This window comes from Parasteatoda tepidariorum, chromosome 12, assembly GCF_982258835.1.
Source record: "Parasteatoda tepidariorum strain Cologne lab strain chromosome 12, Ptep-v5.0, whole genome shotgun sequence".
In the NCBI taxonomy this organism is placed as follows: domain Eukaryota; kingdom Metazoa; phylum Arthropoda; class Arachnida; order Araneae; family Theridiidae; genus Parasteatoda; species Parasteatoda tepidariorum.
Window position 1 is genome coordinate 52707086 of NC_141766.1, and position 21825 is coordinate 52728910.

Here is a 21825-nt window from a genome sequence, read left to right on the forward strand (position 1 = left end):
AATGACATTATGATTCAAATATTCAAAAATTTCAATTTCAACAATTATTTTGATTTAAAAATTTCAATTTGAGTAATATTCCTGAAAATAAAGTATGCAGCTTTGGAAAGTATGCAACTTTGAAATTGAACATCATTTCGAAAAATCATTAGAAAATAGAAAAAGTTGTGCAATTTGCGTCAGGAATAATGTTACAGAATTGCAATAATTGTCGAAATCATCCTACAAGTACTTATTGTGTTTTTTTGCAGACACGTCGCATAATAGCATAAAATGCTAAATGTGACCCACCCAAACATTTATGTATCATTTTTTTAGGACCGAACTGATTAGGACGTCTAATGGTGATGTGTGGTTTTGTAATGACAGAATAATAGTAACGTTTTTCATAAAAAAATTATGTTCTTTTAAAGTTTTTTTACAGTGTTTGCTTTGTTTTAAATTTCAAGGAAAAAAAACTGAAAAATTATTTCTTATAGTACAAAAAAATGCTGTTATGAAAATGTTTATAGTTATCTATATTTTTAACAAAAACATGTGTTTAGTTGTAAATCCAGTAAGAAAAAAATTAACTTCCAAGTCTTTTATGTGGTTTTTGTAAGTTTTAAATGCAGTGGAGACGTCAGAGCTTAAAATTCACTTATAAAAATACAGTTTTGACGCTATTTGCTTTGTTTTAAATTTTAAGAAGAGAAAGCACATTTAAGATTATATAATTCTGAATTTCTAAGAAAACTATGTCCTACTGTCTATAATGTGTTATGTTTTCGCTTCTATATTTTCTTAAACAAAAATATGCGTTAAAATGTAAATTCAGTAAAAGAAGAATTAATAAGTTTGCAATATTCATTGTTCCTTTAAGCACTACATATCGACTAAAAGATTTGTATTTTAAGGATGTTTTTTATTTCATTTCATGCTAGTTAAACATATAAAAGGGAAGAAACCGTTGAAAAGGAAAATCTGAGTCATCAATACATTTTTCTTGATGTTAGGAGAAACATAAATTTTCTTTAACTTAAATGCGACAGAACCAAACATTTTTGTGTCATCTTCTTTAGAGCAGAACGGATAATGGTGACGTTTTCCATCTGTTCTTGACGTAAAAAGGGGAGTTTCTTTTGCGTTATTTGCTTTGTTTTAAATTGCTAGTAAGAAAAAAATCAAATCAAAACACAACGCTTTTCTTTCTTTCTGCTCAATGCCTCATCTTAAGAGTTTTACTTTTTTTCCTTCCAATAAATTTCGTATCTTGATGGGTTTAAAATTTGAAAGTACTTTTCTGTTCGCTTAATACAAAGGAAATATTTGTTAAATTATCCTTTTAAACGCTTTTGTTTTTGTATTAGCGTCTGAAAAACGGATATATATATATATATATATATATATATATATATATATATATATATATATATATATATATATATATATATATATATATATATATATATATATATATATATATATATATATATATATATATATAGATTAAACTGGGATAATTAATATATTAGAAAAATTAGGATATTTAATAACATTTTTACTTTAACATAATTTTTAGCTTTGCAGTTTTAAATGGCAAAACACAAATTTTGCGGGAAATCGATTCAAATAGTTCCTGAGAAAAAAAATTTAGAATACGACTCTTGTGAATCTAATAGACCAATTTCATTTCAATTTCAAATTTTGTCATTTAAAACTACATAAATACAAGTGATGAAAATTTTTAATTATAAAATTAATTTTTATCAGATGAAGTTCAGATAGAGACAGTTATCAAATAAAATATTAAATAATTATGGAAAATTAATTTCTACATGGAATTAGCATGAGATATACGAGTTTTATAATTATGCTCAAAATATTTGACATTTGCCTCAAATGATTTCGAAGTGTAGTGTAATGCTCAAAAAGTCAAGTTAACGCAAAATAAACCACCATCAATCGGTTTTCTCTTCTGACTTGATGACTAGAAGCATTATGTTTTTAAGATGGTGGCTACTTTGGTAATCAAGAATCGAAATTCATCAAATTCAGCAAATTCATTTTTAGCGTGTGATTCTAATATAATTAACACAAATTAATTACCATATTTGAGATCAGCCTATTTCCCCATTTAAATTATGCTTTCGTTCGTCAAACTTCGATCATTAAAATAAAAGTGTATTTCTTACTTTGATCTTTTTCGACTTTTTCGGTTTTATTTATTTTTGGCTTTACTTGTATGTCTTTTTATGCTTATATGAGTTCTTGAAATGTCAATAATGTTGAGTAATACGAAGAAAAATATGTTGTTTGAAATATATAATGGTTTCTTTTTAAAATGTGATGTTTAAATAAGGAATAAACTATTGCTTCATAGTATTTGTATTTTAAATGTCTATAAAAACTTCTATATTATAAATTGAACAATATTGCGAACAATGATTTCTTATCAAAACTGGTAAAACAAATAAAATGAAAAAATTCCTATTTTTACGACGTTTGTATACATATTTTAATTGTTTGTTTCTCGTATTATTTTAATTTTGAAAGAGGGATGTCTTAAGCCTAATTCTAGTCTTTCAGTCGCAAAGTAAAAATTGCACAAAAAATTTACAGTGATACACGAAAGTCAGCATACACTTGCAAATTTTCCCATTTTTTGAAATAAAATGCAAATAAATTTCTTTTTCTCATTCGTATAGCTACCAGTATGCATTTGAATCATTATGTGTCTAATAGACATCAAACATTTTAAGATTATCATAATCATTTTCAGATTAAGTTAAAAATATGCGTTTTTCAAACTCACAAAAATGAGCATACAGTAGGATTTAAATAGATTTTTGCAGGTATTTGGCCTTCTTTTTATTCTCTTAATATATTTGTAAGAATTGTGCCTTGTTTTATATAAGGTTTGGAGGAAATTTTTGAATGAAATTTATTTCATTAATTTTAAAATGGCAACTAAAAGAACTGAAACATCATTAGAAATCAGAGAACTAGTTATTAAATTGAAAAATGAGGCAAAATCACTCAATCAAATAAGTCAAATTATTGGTAGAACTAGAGCTACAGTGCAAGGAATAATTAGGAAATCTAATTTGACAAAAACTACGGAAAACTTGCCTCGTACTGGTAGACCACCAAAATTGAACGGTAGAGATAAAAGAGAAATCATTCGAACAATTCGTAATAATCTGAAAACTACTGCAGTAGACATAGCCAAACATCTTGAAAAGGTTAAAGAAACTGATGTAAATCCAGAATGTAATAGAAGAGCCTTGAGAGAAGAAGGATATAATAGCAGAATTCCTCGAAAAAACCTCTCATTAGTAAAGTGAATAGAGACAGAAGATTAGCATTTGCGCATCTTCATGAAAACTATAATTTCGATTACTGGAGCAAGTTATTTTTACAGACGAATCTGAATTTAACATTTTTGGCTGGGATGGTAAGCAAAAAATTTGGCGGCAACCCGGAACAGAGTTAGAATTGAAGAATCTGATTCCTACAGTAAAACATGGCGGAGGTTCGGTGATGGTTTGGGGCTGTTTTTCAGCTTCAGGTGTTGGCAATTTAGTCTTTATAGAAACCCCTATGGATCGTTTCGTCTATTTGAATATATTGAAAAACAATTTGAAGCAATCAGTGAGAAAATTAGGCATAGGAAATGACTGGATATTCCAACAAGATCAGGATCCAAAGCACACAGCTGGTGTTGTCAAGGTATGGCTGTTGTACAACACTCCCATCCTCAAAGCCCCGACCTGAATCCTATCGAAAATTTATGGGATGAACTAGATAGAAGTATCAGAAAAACGCAAATTAAAAGCAAAGACGATCTTAAAAAGGCATTGCCTGAAGAATGGCAAAACATTCCCCGCACTGTAACCGAAGGACTGGTCTATTCAATGCCTAATCGTATGAGAGCTGTTTTAAATTCAAAAGGTGGACCAACTAAATATTAAAATATGGAAATTTTAAACGTAGAATTTCCTGTATGTTCATTTTCGTGACTTGCGAAATAACTGATTCTCCAATATTTTATATTATTTTATGTCTAATGATAAAAAAACTGCTGTTTTTGCTCATCAATTTTATATTTCTAATCAATTTAAGCTAAATTGAATTCAATTCTTAGGTAAATATATGAAATAAATAAGTTTCTGTTAATTTTGAAAGGTGTATGCTGACTTTCGTGTATCACTGTATATGTATTTATAAATATTCGTATATTATTCAAAGAATTTAAGAATCTAAACATTAGGAATAAAAATAGTCAAATTGATAGCCAGTAAAATGTAAAATTTAGACATTTAAAATCACCGCAATGAAGCATCAAAGCTTCATAAGTGTAATGTAAATATATATGTACAATGTTAAGTTGATAAAAATGAAGTTTATTTTTAATTTCGGAAACATAATGTAATACAAGTGGTATGGATGATTACATTTATTAATGCTAAATTAGGACCCATAAATTGCACTCAGGGGAGTATTTCAATTAGTGAGAACTTGAAGCATTCCCCAGACTGCAGTTTTGAAAGCAATAACATTCGTTATTATAGTGTGGAGGGAAAATTTGTTTATTAATCAAGTTTTTCTGTTAAAAAATTTGTCCATGAAGTCTAATTTAGCTAAATAATAGTAAAATGAATACAAATATTAACTAAATGAATATAAAAAAAATGAATATAAAGATTTTCACCGTCTCAAAATCATAACAGAAAATCACGAAACTAAATTCTGATTGCTAAACTGTCAGTAAAAATTTCCTATATCTTTATTATATATATTTATATAAATATTATATTTTATCAGAGCATTAGAATTTAAAAAAATCCTCTTTCATGGAAAAATAATCATCTGCCTCTTTGCTGCAAAAAAATATTCATTTTGTCTTGCAATTTTAACATTTTATTGTTTTAAATTTTGTTAATATTTTATTTATTCTTCAGTTTGTTAGGTTAATTTAAATATTATGCTTACCCAGATCAATTACATTAAAAAGCTCTGTAATAATAGTGCAACTATTTGCGGTAACCACATTTCCATTTCTTCCCTAAAATGTTTATTTAAAGTTTTAATTTCTTTTTATCTAAAGTAACATTTCTCATCGTAAAATTTTCAAAATTTAAATGTAGCATTTAAATTTTGTAAATTTTAATGTTTTTTTTTGTTTATAAAACTGTCTTCATCCAATCAATAATAACAATAAATACGTAACGAACAAAATCATGTTAAAAAATGCATTAAAATTTTCTTGAAAGTAACTAAAAATACCAAAGCCAATTTGCAAAATAAAAGTTTTCTATAATTCTGCCTACATAAAGTTTCATTATTTTATTTTCCTCTATTTCGTTCTTATCTTTTTTGCGTTCTTACTACACCTTACACGTTATTTTAGATCTGGCAAAAATATAGAGTATAGAGAAAATGTCTGCTCATAGGGAAATAGTAAAGAATGAAAAAATATTTTTTCATTGATATAATTTTTATCTTTCACACTTTCTATCTACATTGAAAGTCCCGAAGTAATATTCAAGCGAGGCACAAAAACACTATCAAAATCGGAAAAATCACCTAACAGTAAAATGGATGTAATACACAACAAAACAGGCTTGAATACGAGAGAAAAGTCGTTGCAAGATGATAATTAGAAACATTTTTTAGTTTCAAACTCTAATGAAATCTGACTTTAATTTAGTTATATTCACTTTACTGTTCAGTGATTTGTCAGATAAAGAAAGTGGTTTTGCTTTTTCCTCATTTAAATATCAATTTCCTACCCCCGATTTGAATATATATATATATATATATATATATTCTTTTCTCCGCAAAACGCAAAATCTCATATATTCAAAGCAACACTAAAATAAATGACAGTGTTGTAGTTTTGCCTCATACACTATCTTAACTGAACTAACCTCGAATATAAACCAATTTTTTTTTAAGGAAAAACCAATTTATAAGCAATAGAGCCAAAGCAGTATTTATTAACTCTGAAATTATGGTAATCTGAACATTTCATCCAATAATGAGCGATTTTTCTTAAACGTTATGAGAAATATTGTATTCATGAATATTTTAAAAACTACAAATTAAAAGATCATTTCATATTTTTATAATTTAATATACTTTTGCTAAAAATGTTACAATATGCCCACTGTTGACGAATTAATTACTTGTATTTATTTCATAATGATCTTATAAAAAATTCAAAGCTCTAGTTAAATTTTCTTCAAGTTGAGGTTTGCGTTAACACCAACATATATTTCGATAGAAAACAAATATTTTATAAAGTTGAAAGAGATTAGGAAATTTTGCATAAACCTGAGCCCTTCATTCATATTGACATATTTTTCATCGTCCAAAAGAACTCAACATCAAAGTCTTATAAATCCCTCTTTACGTTTCTCTAAATCCTCCGATTTTGACTGGAGGGTATAAAAGATGTAGCCAAGAAATAAAATGTTAAAGTTAATGTATGTTTTAAAGAAACAGAAAGCATGATGTTTGTTTCGTGTATTACCCGAGTTATCCTAGGGTAGAAGAAATGATTCTCGAATTAATTCCTAGATTTAAAGATAAAGAATCTTAAGACTCGATGGCATACAATTCAGTGCTGGAAGTTCTTTTTTCTCACATTATGCTTTCAGCTTATGAATATTTGGATCCTAGAGAATTATTTTATGAGTTTAAAACAGACTTTAACAAAAGCTTCATTTTTTGAGTAATACAAGAAAATTTATTTTATGAAGATTAAACAACACAGTTGTGTGTTATAATTTTAAAAACTATTATTTATATATATATATATATATATATATATATATATATATATATATATATATATATATATATATATATATATATATATATATATATATATATATATATATATATATATGTATAAGAATATAAGAAAATTAATCAGTTTTATTTACTCCGCATAAACTGCAAGTATATAGAACTTATGAAATTAGTTAAAATTATGGAGAAAGCGTGGAAAATAATAAGGGTTAATGAAAAGAGAAGAAGAAAAAAAAATTAAAAATAAGTAAAATATTTAAAAAAATATGTTTTAAAAGGAATTAAAAAAAAGATATTAAAATGCCTGGAAACAAAAAAAAAATTAAAAGATTAAATTTCTTCACGAGCTCGCACGATTACATCCGCAAAAAGGAGTGCTTGCCAAAATTGTATCAATATGGCCAAAACAAAATATAATAATAAAATAGTGTGAGGAACACTCATAAATTAAAATAAAATAGAACATATTAAGTAAAAAATATATCACTCAATAACAGAAAATGAAATGTTAAGTAAAAACAGAACGAACCACAAAATGAATTCTATAAAATAAATAGCAAATTCAAATGAACTTACATGTACCGGAATCTTTCAATAATGATTTAAAATATTTTAGTAATAAGATTACCAGATTACAAAATATTAAAACAGAAGCGCAGATGGAGTTAAAAGTGTAAATCGGGGGATTTTGCTTTATGGCATATTCTTACTGCAGTACTTAAGCACGTCTGATTTATTTGTTACCAAGGATTGACTAAAAAATGGATGTGCTCAGGGTAAAGATATTAAACTGGATAATTTAAAGAAGTAAAATTAATAAAGTTGTTATTTAATTATATATTTTTCTTAATTATAGAAAATTAACATTTATGAAAGAAAAAAAAGAGCGAGAGAAAGAAAGAAATAGGATTTCTCCGTTTTGCACAGATTTTTAGCCGGGGATTCGCATGGATTGGATTTGGTAAAAATATAAATTAATAAAGAAGTATTTAGTAAATTTGTTAATAATGACATACAATTAACTCAATTTTGATAAAATTTAGTTACTTTATTTGGGTACCAATTGCTTTTTTTTATCATTTTTTGGAAAAGTTTGTCTCTTTTTTTTTGGATAAATAAACATTTCTACATATTCTTTTAATTCTATGCATTTGATTAAAAAAAGTATTCAAATAGATGCTTTTTTAGAAACATTAGAATTTCAAATATAAAATTAAAACCATCTCCTTTATCGTATTCTTTAATCGCATATTTCAAGAAAAAAAAATAATTTCTTCGCTTTTAATTCCCAAATCCAAATAATTAAAATTAATATTATCATCATGATGATTACGAAGCAAGATTAATTCCTTGGGGTAAATGTTATTTAATAAAATTGAAAATTAAAGATAATTAAATCATCAATAAATCTAGAAGCATAATATTATTAAAAGTACAGTTATTTTTTTCATAATAGTGAAAAAATAAGTTAGCTAAGAGAAATGAAAAATAAGATCCTTGTGGTATTCCATCAATTTGAAGAATAATATATTTTCTATTGCAAAGATAATTATTAAAAAGACAAAAATTAATTAGAATTTCCGAATAATCAAAATCGCAATTAAGGATATTTTTAAAATAATAGCAATAACTCCAACGAACATCTTTTAGATTAGAAAACGAAATGCGATTGAAAAGATAGTGGAAATAAAAAGTCGCAATAGTTTTACTTTTATTTTGCTTAGTAAATTCTAAAATCGGTTGATTACTAGTGATAATCCAAGAAAATACTTCTTTAATAATATTGTTAATAATGTTATTTAAGCAGTTAGAGAAAAAGGTACCACGTTAAGTTAGGTAAAAATTAGACCCATATGTAATTATTCTAAATTTTATAGCTATTTTATGAAATTTTGGACAGATATTCAAGTCAGGAAATAGTATATTGCTTATTTAAATTTTTAATCTCTTATATAAAGCTAATTTTTTAATGATAATAGTATTTAAATTACTAAGTCTAACATTTTTACTCTTTTTTAACTCCGTATTTAAAAGTTCCACATAAATATTTTACAGAAATTTGCATAATTATTGTTTGCTTTGTCTATGGGAGTAGTTACAATTATTTTTCTAGTTGCTTAATTGATCGAACAATTTAAAAAAAAAATTTTATTGTTAGTTTCATTTAAATTTTTCGTTTTATTAAAAACAAAGCTTTTAAAGTAATAATAAAACAGGCCATTCTCATTCTGTTACCATACCTGAAGTTAAAGATAATCTATCTGATAAACAAAATATTTGAGAATTAAACAAAAATTATTAAGATCATTAAGAAAGTACTTAAGTGTGTCATTAATTGATCTACGGCAAATGGGTCTAAATGCTTGCCTTTTATCATTGAATTCCTAAGCTCTAAGTTTTCTATAATATTTAAATTACCAGTAATAATATGTTTATGATGTTTATCAAGAAGATCAAAATATTTATTTTCTTTAAAGGGACATTCATAATTGGATGTATTAATTTTCCCTAAATTTTTATTAATATTATGATTAAATAGAGGACTCATTATATATAAGAGATTTATTATATTTAAATCTTTTAATTATTTTAAAATATTTTAATGGAAAAAAATCAAGAATATCAGGAAATTTTATGTTGTTGAAAGTAGGGCTTTGAAAGCTAATATCGAAAAATGAATTATCTAAATTTGTTCTGCTTATTTCGTAAAATTATACACTTTTTACCTTTTATAAGATCGAAACAAAGAATTTTGAAGTGTAAATTAGTAAAATAAAAGTTAATAATACGATTTTAAAGCATATATACATCATTATTCTGAAGGGAGGAAACAAAATTTTCAATATATATATATATATATATATATATATATATATATATATATATATATATATATATATATATATATATATATATATATATATATATATATATATATATATATATATATATATATTGAATATATAAATATTTGCTAAATTCCCTTATTTCTGAATCTCAAGGGTGAATGTCAACAATCACATAGTCGCTTTGGTGAAGGTCCGAAATATTTGTTATATCCAATTTTATATTAATTTATTCGTTAATATTATTTTATTTATTTGGTATATTTATATTTATTCTATATTTTAATACTTACTGACGATAGATTAGAAGAAACGTCAGTGTTTGGAGTATCAGGCAAATATATACCGGGCAATGGCACTTGACCTTAAAAAAAACATCCGTGTAGGGTATAACGGGCAAATGTATACCGGGCAGTGGCACTTAACCTTAAAAAAACATCAGTGTAGGGTATACCGATCAAATATATACCGGGCAGTGGCATTTAACCTTAGAAAACATCAGTGTAGGGTTAAAATATCGAATAAATGTAATTATATCCACGAATAACTTCATATCAAATCGAATGTAATAAATATTTCGGACATTCACCAAAGCATATCTGTGATTGTCGACATACACCGATGAGGGTCCGAATGTACAAGAATGTAATGAAATATGCAATCTTTCACCGACGTATTGGGTGTTTGTCGACATTCACCGGTGAAAGTCAACAGCCACCGATTTCGGTCTTTCGTCGTGACATATATATATATATATATATATATATATATGTCATATATATATATATATATATATATATATATATATATATATATATATATATATATATATATATATATATATATATATATATATATATATATATATATATATATATATATATATATATATATATATATATAGCTAACTCGAGGCAACACATGATTTCCTTTATTATGTAAAACGAATTATTTAACGTAGTTATTTTGCAATGCTTACCATAAATTTTTATTGAGGAGCACTTCGATTTTGTGTCGCATGGATGATTGTTCTCTCTCTAATAATTATGAAATAAACAGTGTGTTTTCTGGATAGATAAATTGTATCGGATTGCTGATAGCCATGGGAAAATTTTGGATTTACAAGAGACTTTTGGAAAGCGTAGATATGCCCACCCCGTGGTGCTCTGGATTGTTTACTTACAGATTTGTTCTCTCCCAGCCTCAATCACGAAAAACATGATTCATTACAGTATAGAATTAGTTACTTCAGAATCAACAGAATATTAGTATTTATTAGTAACTGTGCGATATTGTTAAACTTTTTTATTGCTGTAAGAAAGTTTTATCCAATACCGTGTTTAATAAATTTGAGTTTTAAGTAATTAATAGATAATATTTTCACAACTAAAATTAATAATAAATCTGTCATAAAAATTAAATTTCCTTTCAAAAAATTTATTTTATTTACTAATTGTACTGCTATGTTTTTTTTTCCTTCAAAGGCGTACTGGATTTTATATTCAGACTTGCTGGGCAGATGGAGTTTTCAGCGTAAAGTAAGGGGTGTTCAATCAAAGTGTTATTTAGATTTTCACGCTTTTGATTATAAACGTTTCTCAGAGAATTTTATTCCATGAAATTGTTATTACAATGAATGCATTGTTTTAAAACTTTTAAGTCAATTTTTTCCGTAGTTTATATTTATCTCTAAAAGAGTGTAGAATTTTGTGATGATATTTATATTGATGATTGATGATTTTATTTATTTTGATCTGTACTTTGATATAATAATAGTTTTTAAATATTTCATGATTATAAAAGTAATTAGAATTCAAATAACAAAAATAATAGATTTTGATTATAATTTTTTAAATTTTTTTTTCTCATCCTTCATGTTTCAATAGATAATATTTATTTTTTATACATAGATCTTATTTTCATTGTTCAACTCATATGTTTATTTTAATAATTTAAAAACTTGTTCATGGGAAATTTTTCTTTCAATAAATTGATTATTCTGATCGGCATTAAAATTTTTTATTTAAATTATTATCTTTTTTAGCGTTTATTGCGTTAGAATACATATGATTTATTGATTGCATAAGTAAAATTTAAATTTTTATTTTATTATATTTTTAAAGAAAAGTCAGCAAATAAAATATTGGAATTTTTCTTCTTCTAAATGTAATATTTATCGTTAAAAATTAAGCTTGATATCTGAATACCCTTACGGTGTGGCAATAATCATAAATAAAATGTGGAAGTATCAGAACTAACTGTTAAAATTAATACAAATAACTTCAAAAATGAATAGAATGCTAGTTTTTAAAATTTGAATTTAAATGAAGATAAACTAGAAGAACAATCAGACATATTAATGCTTGAGTCCGACAGTGATTGATTGTGTTAAACAGGTTGTGATGTAAAATTGGAGAAAACTGATCACTTCTGATTATAAAAGCAACTAGTCCTAATACATTTTTCCGGAAATCCTGGTTATAGAATAATAATACCAATAAAGAAAATAAAATTATAAGTAAAAATAACTAAAGGAAAAGAAAAATGAAAGAAAGAAACGAAAAAAATAAAAGGTAGAAAAGAAACAAAAAGTCTAATCAAATAACAAAAAAATATTGAAAATATTCATGAAAAAGTTAAAAAGAAGAAAATTTTGCACAAAATAAGAATAACAGTAATCTAAACAAAGCGATTTTAAAGAGACATAAGAACATGGACTTAATGGACATGGACAAAATTTAATATAGTTTTTCTAATATTCTTGAGACTGATTACGGTAATGGAGCGCTACATTGTCAGAGTCATGTTGACAGAATTGTGCAAATAAAAGATAATGAAAAGAAATATTTTACAAAATTATTTTTTTTTATATTTTGCTATTGACATAGCAAATATAAGGAAAATAAATAAAGTGAAAATAAGATAAAGTCAGAATGACAACCAATGTGTCATTTTTCAAAACAATACTGAAGTCTTTTCCTACATCAAAACAAATGCCAAATTGTATTTTGAAATTTTAACATCTCACGTTTTTGAATATGTGCTTCTTTAAAGTGCGTGTGGAAATTTACAATTTTAAATGAAAGTTGTATTAAAAAAGACTGGAGAAAGACTATCCTCAAGAAATATAAACAAACCTAGAATTGAACTGACAGAGTCAGAAAGACTATAAAAAATATTGCTTAAAAAAACAATCATTTAATTGTATAGTATGTCTACAAAATTTTCTGCAGCAAGTTAGAACAGCAACAACACATATACAATTGAAATATTTGTTTATTTTTTTTTATAATTCTTATTATTTTTATATATTGATTGCTTGTTAAGGTTACAAACTTTATTCTTTTGATTTTAATTGTGCTTCTAACATAGGGAAGTTTTTACAAATAGATAATTTTTTTTAAATCTTTAGATCGTAATTAAAATTTTTCAGCGAAGGTGGATGTAGCCTAAAAAACTTCAACTAATCTTTTTGTATTATTCCTCTATCAAAACAGTTTTTTAATATTGCATTTTGATTTGGACTCCATACAGTGTAAACGATAGTAATTATTTTACTTAACTATGTATAAGCGAAATAATTTATAAATGTTAGAATACGAGACAAAATTATTTACAGAAATCGCAGATTAAGCCTTATAAATTTAGTTTCGTCTTTACAGTATGTTACCTATTTTAAATGCCTTTAAGTAAAAAAATAATATCCAAAGACACATATCCGATAAACATAATACATACAAAATCATTGTTTATACATTGAAGTCTTGTTCTTTCTTTTGCATAAGTCCCGGAATGTTCCTTGATAAATATTTCCGCATAGCAGTTTACATTTTTAAATGTTCTTCTCAAAGCATTTGTTCATTGAATATTAAAATTCTTGCATGAAAAGAAAATAACGAATGCTATTTTAATTTTATAGCTTATAACTCGTGCTCTTAAAGTTTCATTAAAATTTCATAGATAATAACGCTTGAAGTATTTAGTTGAAAAAAAAACAAGAAAAAAAACATATATTATCTTTTATTTTCACAGAAACAAACATAAAAGCTAAATATTGTGCTTATCTATTCGGATTTTATGTTTACAACTCCCTACGCGTCTTTTATATGTAAAATAGACACTAAAACCAGTTGTTCTCAGCATAAAGTTCGTTGGAAGAGAGATAAAACAAAGAGTTTAGAGCTTAGTTTGTAATGTTTCTCTGGTAACCTTGTGGTTAAGTCAGCAACCTTGTTGAAATATATTATCGTTGTTACTTTGACATGCAAATAACATGACGTAAAAATGAAAGAACAACAGTTTGTGGATATGTTCTCGCTTTATTCTAACACTTTATTGAAGGCATTCGATTGTTGCAATTTTAAACTTTATCGCCTATTGTGTTTATTTCAGAAGTTATATTTGGTAAACTTGTAATTTATAGCTCAAACAATATTTTGATAAATAATGTGCTGTAAAGAAGAAAAAAATACACTCACTTTTGCTGGCAAATATCTTATATTTCTTTCAACTGAAGCAGTGGTGTATGAGTTCCTGCAATTGCCATTTTTCAAAAAGTAATTTAAAGATATTTTTGTTTAATAATATTGCAGTAAATGTAGGAAAAATTAATGAACAATAATATATTTTCGACTATTTTAAATAAAATTATGTGGAACTGCAAAATATTCTTCTTCACAATCTTAATATTTAAATTTAAATTTCGTTCTTAATTTATTCATATTACAAAAGTAGTTTATATTAAGATTTAGTCTTGTTATCAGATAAAAAAGTTTACAAATTAGGCTTTTTTAATGGTAGTTGAATATTTGCGCATAATTATAAAAGTAGTGTTTTCTTTAAGAGTGCTTAAAAATTTAACTTCTATAAATGATACAAAAATTTTAAACATTTTCTAAATTTTGATTTTAAACAATGTACCTTATTTATTAAGAAAAGATAAATTTACTATCTAAAAATAATGAACTGAAAATGGTTTTAAAACAAATAAACCAATCTATCCGACTGTATAATTAAAATTGCTCTCAAGGATTTAATTCTTAGGTTTATAAATTTAAATTTCAAGGAAATTAGAATTTTTTTTCTTAAGAAAGATCTGAATAATAATCTGGAATATTACCATTGAGCTAAAAGGTAGTTTCTTTTATAAAAGAACCTATTGCATTTCAATAAATACTACTCTAATAGAAGGTGAACGTTAGTTAACGGAACTTTATGGTAGATTTAATTTTTTTTATGAAATAATTCAAATCATGTGCTAATATTTAAAATTTTATATATTTCATGATGATATTATTCTTTCTGAAAATAGAAGCAATTTTTTATATAATTAAAAAATACCATTTAATTAAAGAAAATGACCTATTCGTTTTTTTTTAAATTTCTAATGGCAGATTATGAACAATTACAGCAGATAACTAGTTAAAAGAAAGAATATGGAGTGTTATAAAAAAAATTCTGAAACAGTGTTCATTAATCTAACATATTCCTAGCCTCCCAATAACGCTCGGCTAGAAAAGTCTTACCCAGAGCAGGAGAGTGGAGAAGATGTGCGGAGTCCTTGACCTCTCCAGATCCGCACAAAGTGCACATCGAGGAAGGAGCAAACTTTGAAAGTTTTGTCTTGGTATTCAAGTTAAAAATCAAATACGTATTCCCGTTTTCTTATAGCAGTCAAAATGACTGCAAAAAGAAAAATGATCACTCTACGCAAATAAAAATTTCGGTCGCTCTAATGTTAAATAAAACGTGATAAAAATATTTCAAGTCTCGACTACCCAATTAAATTTTAGGCAATATTTTAAAATTAATTTTGTTGAAGCTTTTGTTTTTGTTTTAGACCTTTTGCAGAATTCCTTTGTTTTACATGTAGCATTTTTTTCAACAGATAAATTATTTATCTGTATCATTTTATGGTGAAATTAATAATTGTCCTACTACTGAGGTAAAATGAATTACTACCATATTATATAAATTTTAATAGTTGGTATAATTATTCTCTATTTCCATTTATGTACTCCATTTATCCATATTTAAAATTATTCAGTCATAAAATAAATATCGAGTTAATCACTCATTGGGCAATTTATGAGTAAAATATTCCACTAAATTTTCTTAAAAAGAGAAAAAAAAAGAAGAAAAAAAAGGAGAAAAAACAAGTATTTGGAGCGAAACAGATTGTAATGCTATGTTTTGCATACATTCTTTTCTAAAAAAAGAGACACCATGGATATTTGATACTAATGTAAGCAATGCTAATATATTTTTTAATTTAAATTGAAATTACTTAACTTTTTTAATAGCGTACTGAAAATAGTAAGTTTATTTTTTTAAACAATTTTAAAATTTTACAAAAGGGCTAATATAATTTACTTCATTTTTATTCCATATATGTTGCTCTTTTATTTAAACTAATGGGACTGTTATTATTTTTTCTATTTAGAATATTTTTTTTCACATATTTCCGATATTTTTCAAACAGTAATTTGAGACATTTGTTCTATTATTAACTCAAGAATGACCAACAATTTTAACTACCTAGAACGATCTGGAATGATCTGTTGATTGCTAACAGTTGCTAAAACATATTTTTCGAACACAAAATATATAAATAATTTCACTTTAACTTGGAGTGGAAAAAAAACTTTTTTGCTGTGTTTTTTAAGAATATATCAGACGGGTTTTTCAATTAAAAGCTATTATGTAAGGATGTCATTACCAACAACAATAACTGAGCAATAGCGTGTTATTTATTTATTTAAAAAGATCACCAAATTATTGTTATTAAAATATTTATAACTATCATTTAAAGAAACTATTTTACACTATCAACAAAGCAAGAGATATATTTTAGTGAAATAAATTGTTTTGCTTGAGTCGTTTTAGTGATTCCGTCGTTTTGTGAGCAATAACGAATTATTTATTCATTTAAAAAGATCACCAAATCATTGTTATTAAAATATTTATAACTATCATTTAAAGAAACTATTTTACACCATCAACAAAACAAAAGATATATTTTAGTGAAATAAATTGTTTTGCTTGAGTCGTTTTTGTGATTCCGCCGTTTTGTGAGCAATAGCGAGTTATTTATTCATTTAAGAAGATCACCAAATTATTTTTATAAAAATATTCATAATTATCACTTAAAAAAAGTATTTCGCACCATCAACGAAACAAAAAATATATTTTAGTGAAATAAATAGTTTGCTTGAGTCGTTTTTGTGATTCCGAAAGAAAGAGAAAGATTTATAAGCTATGAATGGCGCAATGAAGTCAGTGACTGCAGCTATCACCAAGTAACTACTCTCCCAGGACTTAATTAGGTACTAAACTGGCTCCTTCTGTTGCCTTAACCACTTATCTTTCGCAGCCTTTTCCTTCAGTTTAATTTACCTTTAATGATTTCCAGGTCTTCTTCACCTTATCCAAATATTCCATTCTCTCACTACATGTGTGAATCCTTTTCTCTTACCTTCGTCTACTTTTTTCTTGTGATAAGACCATATATTTGCCATATTTATTTCAAAACTTAAATAAAATAATGATTGTTAAATGACGCATTGCGTTTATTTCAATAAAAAGGAAGAAAATGTGTGTTTTTGATTTTTCTTCAAGTAATTAAATAAACTAACACAGTCAAAACATTTAAAATCTTTAAACCTTTTATAATATTTATTGAGTAAATTATTTATATTAAAATGAAAAAACCTTTTTTCTTGATTAAAATTTTCCTACTTTAATTAATTCATTATTAATGTAGGAAGCTTATTAGTTTTAAAAGTAAAATAAAGACTCTGAAATAAGGCATTTGTATTTGTTGTCAGCAAACAGTTTTGGAATAATATTTGAGTCCCTTTTTCTTCCAAATAATGCAGTCAACTTACTCGGTTGAAGCATTTAAAATCTTAAAGCTTTTAGAACACTTTTAAAAAGTACGATTTTAATTATTTTAGGAAACCTTTCATTTTTACTTATACATCTTACCCTACATTTCTAGCTTCATCCAAAATCTGCTTTTTCCAGGTATCCATGCCATTGGTGAAAATTCTACCGGAAACGTACTATTTATGCCAAATTTACTTTCATAAAGAAAAAGAAATAAATATCAAATGGCAATTATTTTCAATAAAAAGTTGCTTTTAATTAACAGTTTCTCTTTTCGCCAAATAATGCAATCAACTAACGCCGTTAAAACATTTAATGTCTTAAAATCTTTAAAGAAAACATTTTGAATGAAAAATTTAAATTAAATTGAAAACCGTTCTTCTTGATTTAAATCTTTTTCTTTAATTAATTCATTATTAACTTAAGAAGTTCATTAATTTTAAGAATGAAATATAAAAATTTAATATAAACATGATGTTTGATGTCAAAAACAGATTTGAAGCAATATTTTATTTATTTATTTATTTACGAAATAATACGGTTAACTAACACAATTAAAATATTTAAAATTTTAGTAATTTTTAGAAATTTTTTTTTAAGTGCATGATTTTAATTCAGTTAAAGAAACGATATGTTTACTTATACTTTATACCCTAATCTTCTTTCTCCATTGAAAATTATCTTTCCACGTATAATTATCATTGGTGAAATTCACACCGGAGAGATACTATTTATGTCAAATTTATTTTCAAAATAAAAAAAAAGGATTCTAAATGTTCCAGTGAATTTATTTTCAAAGACAACATTTTGGTTAGCATTTTGTTTGCCAAATAATACAATTAACTAGCACCATTAAACATTTGCAATTGATATCCTTTTAAAATACTTTTTGAGTAAAGAGTTTTAATCAAATCAAAAAACCGTTCGTGTTGATCTTAATCTTCTTACTTTAATTAATTCATTATTAATGTGCGAAGTTTAATTATTTTAAAAATAAAATAAATACTTTAAAATTACACATAGTGCTTGTTGTCAACAAATGGTTTTGGAGCAATATTTTTTTTACTAATTATACTGTTAACTAACACTGTTATAACATTTAATATTTTATAAAGCATTTAGAAGAGTCATACATTTAAAGTTCGTCTTCTCAGAAACTATTCAACCGATTTCATTCAAACTTTGCATTTTGCCTTGTAAAATTAAATACATGAAAATGATGTAAAAAGTACATTCCTTACAATTCAAAATGCTTGACTATTAGGAAATAAAATGATAAAAATAATAAATATTTACTAAAATTTATTGTTTGCGTGGAATTATCTTTGTGCAAAAGAATGTTATAATTGTGTGCAAAAATATTTTAATTCGAGATGTGGCGAAATGCACAAAAAGTACTCAATTAACTTTAAGGGGTCAAAGCTTTGTATCGCTCTCTAGCCCAAATAATGGGGACTGTGTTTCCTAGATTGTGGCTGTACCCTATATTTTGGGAGTAAAAAATCCTAATTCGGTGAAAAAAAGGTATGTTTATTGAAAGAAAGTACGTTTTTGCATCTGACTTTCTAACTTAAAATATCGTTTGCACTAATTAATTAGCATATTTACGATTACCCCCTTGTTCCGTTAAGAATGAGTCCTAGAACATGAAAATCCGATAATGAGATCAAGAGTAATTCATGGTGGACCGTTTTCTTTTTTTTTTTTTAGCATCCTACATATTACTTAACTATGACCTTTTCAAGAGGGCGTTCATAAGATGCAATTTTAATCAAAAATAAAGCAAGTTTCTACAATATTTTTATTACCTTCAAAATTGTATAAACAATGTTTCATATCGTAATTAAAAATGGTACAAATAAAATTGAAAAAAAAAACTATGGTTTCGCTTTCATATATTTGAAAAAAAAATCAAATCTTACATTTCGAGAAATTTTGAGTTCCTCGAAAATAATTGTGTTGCATTTCATGCGCATAAAAAGGTTATCTGGAAAAAGTCAATACCAAACATCACATCTAGCAACACGTGCTGAAATATAAAGCATTACCTTATAGTACAGCTTCCAAGATCTCAAAAAGTAAAAGATAATTTAAATGGACCTACTAAACTAAATCATTTAAAAAAAACATGCTATATTTTAAATAATTCTAATTTCGTTTAAAAAATACGTGATTTTATTAGCAGAAGGGATTATTTAACGTGATTCTAGTTAAAAGGAAAATAAGTAACGTCGTATTTTTCACATATTTGCAAAGATATTTATTTGTAGCTTTATAAGAAGATCTGAAAAATTAGAAAGGAAAAAAAATATTATTTACAAGTAATATGAAAGAAAATTCGCGACATTCTTTTGTTCTTGAAAATTAAATTTATTTCTTCCTTGACATTTATCCGCAGAACAAAAGTTTCTTTTTGAAAACGAAAAATATTTTCTAAATAACTCAGCAAATTTATTAGTCTCTAGATAATTTATATCTACGCGGATAGAAAAATTTTAGTCTTTTTTTCTATGTATAGGAGTATTGCAACAGTCGGAAAATAGTTTATTCAAAAGGAACAGAAAAATAGTTTATTCAAAAACATTTCAATCAATTTTTTTTCTCGAGTATTATGAAAAATATTTTTTACCGAAATTTCCAGAAACTAACATGTAATTCTATATTGCTGTATTTAGTTTTCGTAAGGCATATTACTTAATTTTTCCTTGATAACTTACTTGTTATTAGTTTACTGTCAGCTATAATTTATTTATACTTTCGATAAATTAATGTTATTTATTATTTGGGTTACATTAGATGTCATTATATACAATTGATTCTTGCATTCGCATGATATTAAATTTAAAATCTAATGAACTCATGAACATTAAGAGTTTCTAATGCCACGTAATAGGTGATCCTGGACTATTAGAATACTCTCATTCATGCTTAGGTGACAGTACCACAGATCTGCTCAACAAAAAAAAATTATTGTAAAATCAAGTACTCCCAATCTCTTACGATAGATTACACCACTAAATAAACTAATTAAGTAAAATTCTACAGTTCACTTGACAAATTCACATTTATCCATAACCTAACTCCAATGTCCACTTTCCTTCTAAAAGGCAAAATTAACCCAGCATCAATGTCCAGTAAAATTCTATTATACGGTTTTGAAATCATGCTAGTTAAATATGGTTACAAATCCGCATAGGTTGTATTCACTGTTTTCTGACCATACCAGCTGTAAAAGCTTTCAATTCCTTAAAGATAAAGTATCTCGAACTGTAAATTTTACAATTCATTAGATAGACGGACTGAAAATATGTAATAATTAAAGCCTTTAATTTAATTATGTACTCAGAAATTTAAAATCATTGTCCTTTATTTTGCATGTTCGAAATTTATTATTGAATTTGATTGTGAAACTTACAATTGAAAAATAGAGATGCAGCAAACTATTTTCACTAGTTTTATAACAAACATCTCTAAATATCTATATTTTTAAATGAGATATTCTTAATTAGCTTATTTAAAAAATTACAATTATTTTACACTTATAAGACTAATATATACACCGAAGAGCCATTACATTATGACCACCCTGCTAATAACACGTAGGACCACCTTTAGCCCTCAAAACTGCTAGCACCCGCCATGGCATTGATTCCACAAGGTGCTGATAGGTTGTCTGAGGTATCTGGTACCAAGCGCTCACCAACTGGTCCTGCAATTCCCTCGCATTGCGAGAGGGTAGTGCGGCAGCACGAATTTGGTTTTCCAAGTAGGGCCACAAATGCTCCATGGAATTGAGGTCAGGTGAATTTGGGGGCCAAGACATGACTTGAAAGTCACTGGAATGTTCCCCGACTATTCGAACCTTATGACATGGTGCATTATCCTGTTGGTAAACACCATCCCCCGTAGGAAAAACTGTTCCCATGAATAGGTGAACCTGGTCTGCAACTTTTTTCAAGTAGCTTACAGACGTCAGGGATTGTTGTATCAGGATTATGGGTCCTAATGTGCCCCATGAAAACATAGTTCCTGGGCGAGAAACCATGAAAACCTGGGTGAACTTATTGTTATAGATGGATAGTGGTCATAATGTAATGACTCTTCGGTGTATATATATATATATATATATATATATATATATATATATATATATATATATATATATATATATATATATATATATATATATATATATATATATATATATATATATATATAGTAATAAAAATAATAATGAAAAAAATAACAAGCATCTGATAAAAAAAAGGGATAAATTTTTTTTTTAAGAACCGGA

General features: G+C 25.9%; 1 protein-coding gene across 1 annotated transcript; it reads left to right on the forward strand.

Annotated features, from left to right (window-relative positions):
* The first annotated feature begins 2942 nt into the window (after positions 1-2942).
* Positions 2943-3756, forward strand: LOC147801095 (uncharacterized). The gene is made up of 2 exons (XM_087155749.1): positions 2943-3252; positions 3404-3756. The coding sequence occupies exons 1-2, from the start codon at positions 2943-2945 to the stop codon at positions 3754-3756; spliced, it is 663 nt and encodes a 220-aa protein (XP_087011875.1).
* The last annotated feature ends 18069 nt before the right edge of the window (positions 3757-21825 follow it).